The 10,985-nt window shown below is 40.5% G+C and overlaps 3 protein-coding genes across 4 annotated transcripts; 2 read left to right on the top strand and 1 right to left on the bottom strand.

The window, feature by feature from the left end:
- The first annotated feature begins 40 nt into the window (after positions 1 to 40).
- LOC143898167 (transmembrane protein 186-like) lies at positions 41 to 1,305 on the top strand. The gene is made up of 2 exons (XM_077407461.1): positions 41 to 863; positions 946 to 1,305. The coding sequence occupies exons 1-2, from the start codon at positions 536 to 538 to the stop codon at positions 1,248 to 1,250; spliced, it is 633 nt and encodes a 210-aa protein (XP_077263587.1). The 5' UTR covers positions 41 to 535; the 3' UTR covers positions 1,251 to 1,305.
- Positions 1,293 to 2,846, bottom strand: Mrps7 (mitochondrial ribosomal protein S7). Its single transcript, XM_077407460.1, has 5 exons — positions 2,351 to 2,846; positions 2,034 to 2,219; positions 1,728 to 1,962; positions 1,525 to 1,662; positions 1,293 to 1,421 (listed from the first exon to the last, which is right to left on the bottom strand). Exons 1-5 carry the CDS (start codon positions 2,413 to 2,415, stop codon positions 1,341 to 1,343), a joined length of 705 nt encoding a protein of 234 aa, XP_077263586.1. The 5' UTR covers positions 2,416 to 2,846; the 3' UTR covers positions 1,293 to 1,340.
- A 736-nt stretch (positions 2,847 to 3,582) lies between these two features.
- Positions 3,583 to 10,891, top strand: LOC143898164 (dual specificity mitogen-activated protein kinase kinase 4). 2 transcript variants are annotated; one of them, XM_077407456.1, is made up of 10 exons: positions 3,583 to 4,407; positions 4,669 to 4,719; positions 7,744 to 7,815; positions 7,925 to 8,039; positions 8,122 to 8,217; positions 8,284 to 8,461; positions 8,594 to 8,713; positions 8,790 to 9,089; positions 9,177 to 9,403; positions 9,490 to 10,891. In XM_077407456.1, exons 3-10 carry the CDS (start codon positions 7,773 to 7,775, stop codon positions 9,653 to 9,655), a joined length of 1,245 nt encoding a protein of 414 aa, XP_077263582.1. In that variant the 5' UTR covers positions 3,583 to 4,407; positions 4,669 to 4,719; positions 7,744 to 7,772; the 3' UTR covers positions 9,656 to 10,891. The 2 variants fall into 2 exon arrangements, with proteins under 2 accessions (XP_077263582.1, XP_077263581.1); XM_077407455.1 differs by lacking the exons at positions 3,583 to 4,407; positions 4,669 to 4,719 and adding an exon at positions 7,061 to 7,606.
- The last annotated feature ends 94 nt before the right edge of the window (positions 10,892 to 10,985 follow it).

Here is a 10,985-nt window from a genome sequence, read left to right as displayed (position 1 = left end):
AAAAAGAAAACGAAAATGACTTGTGGAAGAGAATAAAACGCCCGCAATGGCATTCCGCACTACACGTCTGCTCCTTACAGCTGCGCTTTCCGTACTTTCTTGCAGTCCTCGTCTTTTCGCTCCTTTCTCGAATATACGAATGCTCATTTCATTTCGTGATGTGATAATCGTAATGTGATAATAAAAAAAAAATAAATAACGTTCACGATTATCGTTGCACGGAAACGCTCGATCTTTCTCTAATCTCGTTTCGTACGTAACCTCTTTATTGGTGATTGCTACTTTGATAAAGAAAGTGTACTCGAGCCAATAAAGGAGAAAAACTTAATATGCAACTTTGTTAAGAAGACACGAAGAACAATCTAAAAGACTAGCTATATGTATTTACAGTGGATACAATAAAATAGGTTCAATATTATAATTTAACGGAAGACCGAAGGTGCTTCGGTCCTCAACTGGAGAGACATTTCAAAAAAGGAAGGATCGCTATTGTTGCAATTTCGTTCGCGTATAGTTTATTATGACATAACGCCCAATGTATCCTCGACTCTTGTCGAACCTTTACAAACGGTCTTTGTATCGTGCTCCGAGCAGCATCGGACTGAATTCGCTGAACGTTAAAACGTTGAGTCACGCCGCAACGAAAAAGGAAAGCGAAGAAAAGCAACAGGCGAAAATTGTCTCCGCGAGGTTCCCCGATTATAAAATAATCTACATATTTCCTTTTGTCAAGCAAGTTTGCGGTGTAAACTTTGTAAAACGTCGGGTTACCACATTCGCCGGAGCAGCCACGCCTGTGATCGTCGGACTTCATCTGGCTGGTATCTTGCCTCTCAACTTGACCGTCGTGACGATAACGACTGGTAAAATTCTTGTAAACTTACTTTAGATTTCTCTCAAAACGATTATACGATTCCTATAGACATTTTCTGTTTTTGTCCGCAGGAGCTATAATGACACTATGGTTGCATACCCTTGGACTTTTCTGCAACAACCTCGTAGGATACGTATACTTGAAACTGGACGAAAAGAAAGTGATATTATCTTACGTCGACTATTGGGGGAAGAGGATAGACTTGGAAACGCCTCTCGACGAGATCTTTCCCATGTCGGATAATCCGATCAGCATCACCGATTCTCTATACAGAAAAATAGTGTTTGCCTCGCAAAAGCCGAAATTAAAGATAAATATCAAGTACGGACGGATAGTCGACGTTGAAAATTTTAGATACGTTCTGGGAACGATTTAACAGTTTTGTCCAACTCGTATAAGATACTTCCATAAAGCGTCATTACGTTTCAGAATTATTTTATTTACGTATACGTAGAACCTATCTTAACTACATCCACCTGAAGTGCGCGTAAGCCCGATTAGCTTGGCATTTCTTGTTCAATTCTTGCTTCCATTTAACCGCACGACCCTGAGACAATAGAAATATCGTTGTAATACACGTATCTCGCGCACGGTATATGTATCGAGATATAGAAGCAATTATGTGTTTCTATTAGAAGATGCTTACGAACCTGATTCTGAGAAGCTGCTATTAGTTCTTTGGCTAGTGCGCGATAAAATCTCTCTTCGTCGTCTTTCTCGTTCGCAGCCTGTATCAACCACAACATGGACTTGTGCTGCGCCATCACGGGTGCGATTGGAATAGGAACCTGAAAAGATCATTTTTTAGCTTGTCCGCAGCTACGTACGTAACGTAGTTAATAACGTATGTTACCTGATACGTGATTCCTCCTTTTCTATAATTCTTTAATTGTAGAATTGGTATGCAATTGTCAACAGCACGGTGAAAAACTGCAAACGGATCCAATTCAATATTCTCTTTCGCCTCGCTCGTCGTTGCCTTGTGATAGCGCTCCAACTGCAATCTTTTGACGCTCTCGAAAGTATTAGTTACCAACGTCGTCGCCAATTTTCTATTTCCGTTCTTCATGAGAGTATTGATAAATTTCCTGAACACACGTGGGTAAATTACGAGATGGCACGACAATCCGTATTAAAGAAAATTGGAAAAGTTTCTCACAGCACTCTTTTGTCATAAAATTCGGAGCAAGTGTCCATGACCAGTGCTGGCTTCACTTGCTCGTGCGCTATCTTTTTCGCTTCGTCGCTTTGAAACAGAGCTTCTTGATCTTCTTTCCTGGGTATCGGTTGAACATAATGTGGCGGAAAGACGCTGTATCCTCTTTTAAGACTCGTCGGGTAATATCTGAAACCGTTCGATAAACGTATGAAAATTGTATGGGACAGCGATCGTGGAATATGTTGAAGAAAATTGTTGGAAAAAGAGATTATTAGAAAGAGGAATTATAGTTTACGGTAATTTTTTCACCATTGTACCTTGCCAATCCGTAATTGTTCGATGAACTCACAGCCGAGGCGACAAATAAACGCAAATTAGCCATTCTTCTAATCGTGTGACGGTTCACGACGATCTCACGTTCACCGTACTCCTGTACTCTTCACCTACACTCGCTACACTTCGTTACACTACTCTATATTCTTTGCGGCCCAAAGTCTGCGATTGGAGATTTGAGGCTGGCGGACTGAAGATAAGATTTATTTTTTAGAAATACGAGCCTAGAGAAATTTTTAGGAAAAATATAAAAATTTAGATCTTTGCGGAAGAATAAAATAATAGTTTTTGTTCGAATTTTTATTTCGCATAATCTTTAATCGCCAATGCAATAATAAATTAGAATAGAATTAAAGTTATTTTTCATTCGCTTGTATGCACGTAATTTTTTAACAATTCTTCAAAGATGTAAATTGTTATATGTTTCCCTCATAAAATTCCTCTAAATTTCATATATTCTTCCCAAAAGATTCTCGACGAGAACAAAATCTTCCCCAAATTCGAGAGATCCCTAACTTGGTAACTGGCGCGCACGTCAAATTGACGTATGTAGGAAAAACTGTACTACCTGAGAGAGGCCATCCCGGCCTTTTTCGTGTGTCGCATTTTCCGACGCGCCGCCTGAGAAAGTGCAACTCAACCGCCGAGCCGCGAGAGGTGGAACGCGTTGAGTCGAGCCCCCGAATCTGGCCAATCACGTTCCGCCGCTCCGCGCCGCCGGCGCGGCGGATCGATACGGTGACGCCGCGCCGTGACGTAGTAGGCAGTGTAGGCACCAGGCACCGCACAGCGCGCACTGCGCGCAGTCCGTACCAACCCGTACTAGCGGCGCGACCGTTGAACTCGAAAGCTCCGTAGTACCTCACCTCGAAGATCGGCGCGTTTTCGACGTTGTTTTTGACGACGAGCGGACTTGCCACTAGTTTCCGTCAACGCTCGGAGTAGCGTTACCTGCGCGAGTGACTCGGTTAATCGTTCTCCCGAGGACGTTCGCACAGGTAGGAAGTTAGGAAGTGTTCGTGGTCCGCGCGCGCTCGAGTCATCGACGTTTCGGTGATTGGCAATCCTGCTTCCTCGTTTCGCGGGCCGCGGTAAGCGGTAATACGCGCTACGCGAGTACGCGCTGTGCGTGTCGAACAATTGACAAGCGTGCGTATCAAGTGTCTGTCGAAACGAATGGAAATGAACGTGTCGCGCGACGCGCTCGCTCGAGACGTCGAGGCGAAGGTATGTACGGCAATTGTGAACGACGCGGTTTCGCTGTGATATTCGCGGGTGATAATCGCTCGTCCCGCCATATCTGGAGCTCGCGAATCGCGAATGTGTATCTCGTGTCGCGCTTTGAACGCTGTGCCGGAATTGTCGCGTCGACCGTCGTGTGATTTATCTCCGATTCTCTTCGTATATAGGGAAAAAGAGGGCCGAGTGTAGCGAGTGATTCGAGCCGTGATACATCGCGCCCGCGGCGTTCGAGAGTGCTTCGTAATCTCCGTATATCATCTCGCGTCACGCGTCTTCGTCGTGCATATTAATAACGCAGTTTTGCTTTCGCGAGATTTTGTGCGTGCGATATTTAATTTCAATTACAAAGTAAAGTATACTTCCTTCCCATGGGTACGACCATGGCGAGGTGGGAAGGCTCAGTATACCCATCGGTATACGAAGATTTTACCCAAGCAAAACACTTGTTCCGCTTGGATAAAAATCTAAAGACGGGGAAGCTAACGTACACTCGCGTCCGCCGATTTAATTGAATAAACGAACCGTAGCCGGTTCGTCGATCGCGTTTGCTTCGGGAGTGCCGTTCAAGTACGCGGACCAAAGGACTTTTCTAAACGGGAGTGCCGTACATCAGTATCGCGCGAGAAAGACGTTTATCGATACGTAGTCCGCGCGCGCGTGTAGTTTATTATCCGCGAGTGTTTCTCGCGAGTGTCCTGTGCGTTGAGAGGAGAAGGAGGAAAGGAAAGAGAAAGCCTGACGTCCCGAGAGGAGGAGGAAGCCTGAGAGAGGCATCGGGCACCGGCGGAGCAACCTTGGGGTAAGTATCATCTTTTAGCTACGTAAAGTTAATAATGTGTTTCCATTTAATCGACGTGTTTAATTTAAAGTTAAAAGTATATTTAAGTTAAAAGTAATTAAAGAAAGAGAATTTGTTATCTAAATTTTTATTCCCGTAAAGATCTGTTTCGATAAACAGATACGTTTATCGCTAAATATTTTATTGAAAGACAATCAACTTTTCAAATGCTAATAATTTTGAGCGCTTTTTTAATTTAAATCTTCCGTTTGTATGTTATAGTATCGCCGTAGCTACGTGGCTGCATAACTCCGCCCGTTGCGCATCGAATCGGTGAGTCAATGAGACATTTTTTATATTGAGGTAACGAATCTACGAATAATTAAATACAGAGCAAAAATATATCTCCGGTACATGTCGAATTACAATAATTTATAATATGAAAATATTATTGCATCTCGTAGATCCGTTGTGCCTTAAAATGGATGGGTTAAAATTAATTATGGCATATATTTAATCTTGGTATCACACTTATTTATCGATATATTATGCAATTGTGCTTGAGGAAATACTCGCACACTTCGCATGCACGGAGCTCGCAAAGAGTTCAACATCGTTCGTCGAGTTACGTTGACGAACTGCCGCGTTTTTCTTTATAAATAACTATTGAATATAATTTGTAAGTACATAAAAAATTAAATTTTTGAAATCTTTTTACGTAGATCAATTCCATTTACGATTAAACTAGAAACCAAGAAAGAAAAACAAGAAATAAAATAATGCTCTGATAATTAAAGTCATGATTTTTTAAATTGTATTGTAGTCGATAAATTTTTATTTTGATTTTTTTAAAGAATTATTTTTTTATAAGCAAAAGAGATACTATGTTAGATGTTTAAAAAAAGTATCTGTAGATAAAGAAAAATTGTGTATTAGTTAGGATGTTTTATTTATTCCTTTATTCTCATTTATTCCTTTTTATATGTTTATCCAAGATTAAATATAATATAAATTGATGCAAGGAAACAATATATATATATATATATATATATATATATAAAATATTAGTATAAAGAAAAGCGTGCAATATGGATAAATTAGAAGATTTATTTAACTTCAGCTACAATATGCATAAATTAGACACGAATAAAACATATTTTGGTCTTATTATGCAATTTGTTTTATGGAAAACTTGATAATTGTTATTAATTGCTAAAATTTATTTTAATAAAGCATCAATTTTACCCTAATTTTTTGTAATCTATCCATATCTATTTTTGATTGAGAAATTGGCTTTGTGCCAGTCAAGCATATATGACGTGAGATTCTAAATATTTTGTCGAGAAACACTAAAACTTTTAAAATTATTTTAAAATTAATTGTATAGTATAATTATTCAATTTTACTATATTTAACTATATTATATCAAAAATAATGTTGCAGGTAGAAAGTGAAAAATATAATGAGATACATTTATGTCGATAAGTAAAGATTTGCGTACTTATATTATTTGATTATAGCAATGCGGTTGTTGATTATTATAAAAAATATCCAATTATAATATTAATATATATCACGTGGGAAGTTTTTTTTTCTCGGATTTCACGTCATTTATTTTATATATCTTACTTGATACGCACTTTCAAGATGCGTATACTGCATGAACGCATCTTCGTATTTTCGCGGTCGGTTTTTACATCGAGAAATTTTCCATTATTTTTTAATTTTGTCAACATTATAAATTTTAATTTTTTGTACAATATAATTGAGATATTTATATAACGCAAAGTAATTATTTTGTCCGTACTCGATTACAATTTCAAATTAAAAGAACGGGTCACAAAGAAACGGACAATCAATATTCTCAAATAAATAACGGAATTAATAATAGAAATATTTTTGGGGTAAAATGGAAATATTGGTAGGACTATAGATCGAAATACGGGTAGGTAGGGATACACACGGTATAGGTAGGGATTCGGGCAGAGAGAGGGACAAGAGGATATAATTCGATAGTTGAAAAAAGATGTAGACGAAATAATAGTAATAACTTTAATATAATAATAATAAATATAATTATATTTATTATTATTATAATTTTAATAATAACTCAAAAAGTACACATTAAATATTACACCACGCTTAGAAAGTTAGGCGTTTAAGATATCGCGTCGCGTTGTGTGTCTGCGGAACGACACACCCGCACCGCGCTCGGGAAAGTTAGGCGTTTACAAAATCGCGTCGCGTTGATATATTAAACATATTATATTTTCGGTAATAAATATTCCGGTAACCATAATGATTTGTCAAAGTAATCTTTTGCATTCGCTTATTTCATTAAATACGAACACTATTATATGAGAATTATGAATTTTATTGTTTTCCGCTCCTCTACCTCGCGAAACAGAAAATGTATTTGTAATATAAATGTAAGTATATAAATATCTCGAATTTTTTTGTAACGTATTATATTTAAATTTATTGTCTTTTACATAAATGTATAACAATTCTGTACATTTTCTATTTTTTAATGTAAAATAAATTTTTTAAATGTAATTTTTATGATAAGAAAAAATTATAAATAATAAAAAAGCACACATGGAAAGAAAAGAGGACCGCCGATTAAAGTCGGGGGGGGGGGTGGTGGAGGGCCTCTACAGGTTTGTCGAGCGCGGCCGCCGCGGCCGGCGCGGCTAGAATATCCCCTCCTGCTGGCTAGTTCGGACACGAACCATTAGCACGGACGCAAACCATGTGCGGTTACCGAGCGAAACGACGTAGTTGAGTTGCACTTTCTCAGGCGGCGCGTCGGAAAATGCAACACACGAAAATGGCCGTGTGTGTGTGTGTCCGCTGCGGAGCGGCCGAGTGCTCGTGACGGGTTTACGGTTTACGGCGAGTGGCGAGATCGTCGCGCGAGGATTAACGAATTCTACTCGGCGCGCGAACGTTATCGGGCCACGGAACGCCAACGCGGTGAAGGGAGACGGGATCGCTGTTGCCGCTTCCGGATCGCGCGAGACCGTACAAATACTACAAATGGTGCGACTGTCGCGCAACGCATATGCCAGACCGTTGAGATCCTGCGAGAAGGTCTCCTAAGAGGAGCGCCTTTGACGGTTTACCGTGCGGTCGCGAAACGCGAGCCTCGTGGGCGATCCCTGCCTGCGGCCCGGAATGGCGGAGAATCAGGGCAACTCGTCCGGTCAGACCGGCCAGGGTACGTTGCCGTCGACCGCGATCATGGAAAACCTAACCTGATCGACCGCGGTGCGATTGCGGCGAATCTCGCGAGGACCAGCTTACCAACCAGGGTTGTTTTTCGTTTACCTTCTAATCGAATCCTCGACGTTGCAGGTTCCTGCAGATCCTTCAGCTTTCCACGAATGGACTTTCGAACAAACAATGACGTTCAGAACGAGATGTCGGGTACGTTGGAAGTTGCGCGATCTCCGAAAACGAAAAAGAGACAGAGATCTTTGAGCTGTTAGGACAATTTTCTTCATTACATTCTTTCTACTTCTTCCTTCTGTTACAGAGAGGCGAAGACAGCTGAAGCTTAGTTTCCAAACGCAGGGCAATAATTTGTCGTTTGCCAATTCCACAAATTCCTCGTTGTCGAATTCGACAGGAGCCACGGCGTGTCCACCAATGTGAGATTTTTAGCAAGCAAAATAATTTCATGTTTGTCACTTCCGCGTAACAAGACTGACTTTTCCATTCGTGATGTAACAGATCCTCCCGCCCAAGTCTGCCTTTATCTCTACCTAAGCTGCCAGCCAGACCTCGCAATACGTTACAGCAGCAAGAATTTCTTCCTGATAAGGCAAGGTATGGAATTAAAAACAGAAAGGAGACATATCTTTTGAGATAAATTACAATGGAGCTTGTTTGTAGAGACAAACTACGAATGTGCCAGTCTATGCAGTCTACTGGTAAATTACAGTTATCTACAGACGTAGTGTATGATTTCACGAGCGAGGATCTGCAGGATCTCGGAGAGATAGGAAGGGGAGGATTTGGAACTGTAAATAAGATGATTCATAGGATAAGCAATACCGTTATGGCTGTGAAGGTAGGCGGCGATTTGATTGTCACTCTTTTGCACATCTCACTTAATTCTATTCAAACTAGTTGGTAGAACTTGTATATAAAAGTTATTTGAATTTATATTTTAATTATATTAATTATATTACTTGTATTTCAGAGAATCCGCTCTACCGTGGACGAAAGAGAACAAAAGCAACTGTTAATGGATTTAGAAGTTGTGATGAAATCAAACGAGTGCCCGTGTATCGTGCAATTTTATGGGGCTTTGTTTAAAGAGGTATGTGTGTAACTCGACGATATCGTTGGTATCAATGACGCAAACAATTGGAGTTATTTTCTTTTTTCACGTACAGGGGGATTGTTGGATTTGCATGGAACTTATGGACACATCGTTAGATAAGTTTTACAAGTTCATCTATGAGAGATTAAACGAGAGGATACCGGAATGTATTCTAGGCAAAATCACAGTGGCCACTGTGAAGGCGCTGAATTACCTCAAGGAGAAGCTGAGAATAATTCACAGGGATGTGAAACCTAGTAATATTTTATTGGATCGTCGAGGTAATATAAAATTGTGCGACTTCGGTATATCTGGCCAGCTTGTAGACTCGATTGCGAGGACTCGGGATGCTGGTTGTAGACCGTACATGGCTGTAAGTTTTACAGCGGGTGAAATTAAATAACCCTGAAACGAGATAGCTATTTGTCCGTGCTTTATAAATATCGTTGTATTTATTTAGCCGGAAAGGATAGACCCGCAACGCGCACGTGGTTACGACGTGCGGAGCGATGTGTGGTCATTAGGTATTACGATGATGGAGGTTGCTACAGGATACTTTCCGTACCCAAAGTGGAACTCTGTCTTCGAACAACTTTATCAAGTAGTGCAAGGTGATCCGCCGCGGCTTTCCCCCAATGAGAACGGCAATCACTTCACTATGGACTTTGTGAACTTTGTGAATACATGGTAGAGTAACTTTGTATCTTCCTATACACCGAGACAATCGAGACGATTCCTTTCGGAATTAAAATTGTTTTGTATTGTTTGTTAAGTTTAATTAAGGAGGAGACGCAGCGACCGAAGTACAATAAACTGCTGGAGCATCCGTTCATCAGGCAAGCCGAGGAAGCGACGATTGACGTCGCGGCGTACATCAGCGGTGTTCTGGACAATATGGCTAATAACGGAGTGACACCGTTCACTACCAATCAACCATAAGAGTCGGTAATTAAAGCGGCGGGGCGACAGCGGGGCATGTCACACGTCAGTACCTCGGTTTTTGCAGTCCTCTTCAGACTTTCACCCTCCGAATACCGATACGAACGGTATTGTCGCACTCCCAACGATCTAATGTAGATAGCGAAACCGACCGATTGTTTTTGTCGACGTGCGTCGTCGTCTCACTTAGAATTTGTATTCTCGTGGTCGTGGAACCACTGTATACGCGATGGAACGAGTATCGAGATGTAGGTCGGCGAGCTGGCATTTGTTAAGTATCGAGTGGTGATCGCGTACGTCCTTTTCTCCTCCTCTTGTTCCGTCATCCTCTTTTCTCGTCTCTTTCTCGCTCGTTCAATATGATTCCTAGATCCACGTCGCGCCCCGACAGCATTTCCCTCAGTTCATGTAACTTTCGCGATAGCGCGACTTATCCAAGTGAATTTCCAGCGGATCATACGTATGCGTATGCACGTACGTATGCACATATGTATGCGGATATATGTGTATATATATGTACCTGTACCTGTACAGCGGACCGCAATTCGTGGTACATACGAAAAAGAAGCGATTCGTGTAGAGATAAGTCGAAAAAAAATATGACATTTTCGTACATGAAGCAATTTGTTTGAGAAAATCAGATTTAAAAATTCATCAAATATCTGCCTATTGTTATTTCTATTTGTATCAGCAAATGTTCATAACGATTTACTTTCTAAAGCGATTCTACTAAAATTTCCTCAAGTTATCTTATCGCGAGTTACAATAGTATGACTCGCAGTATGATACAAGTAATAGAATATCGAGAACTTGCGATGTGGCAATAATAGATGTTACAAAGAACAATTTTTTAACTGCCGGTTATCATCAAGATAAATAGTGCGCGTTCAACTTTACAAATCTGATTTCTTATTGAAAATGACGCTTCATAAAGAAGGCGTTTAAACGTCTTATCCGATTTATTTCTACGCAGACAATCGGTCTTTTCGTCTTTGCCTCACGAGTTACAGTTCATCCTGTATATACGCATAATTATATCTTGCCTAAAGTCCTGATTTCCACGATCTTTTGTAAGGAGCATTATAAGAGTGCTCGGCGGACTAGTCGCCAAGATGATAAATCTAAGATACACTCGCATTGGCTGTTTTTTGAGGATTTTCTTAGGACAGATTTAAATACGAGTATCAAATGTTAGGAGTGCTGTAATGTAATGGAAATAAATCATCGACACTCGCAGCTCTTTTCTCCTTTTTTCTCTCTCTCGTATCTCTCCTCGCCCGAGTTTCCCCGACTTGGCGTGCGCCAAGTTTTTACGCCTTGCTAATTCCTT

The sequence above is a fragment of the Temnothorax americanus genome, unplaced genomic scaffold (assembly GCF_048541705.1).
Source record: "Temnothorax americanus isolate GAGA-0224 unplaced genomic scaffold, ASM4854170v1 Scaffold22, whole genome shotgun sequence".
In the NCBI taxonomy this organism is placed as follows: domain Eukaryota; kingdom Metazoa; phylum Arthropoda; class Insecta; order Hymenoptera; family Formicidae; genus Temnothorax; species Temnothorax americanus.
The sequence above is the reverse complement of the archived record's forward strand: the minus strand, read 5'-3'. Positions and strand labels throughout refer to the sequence as shown.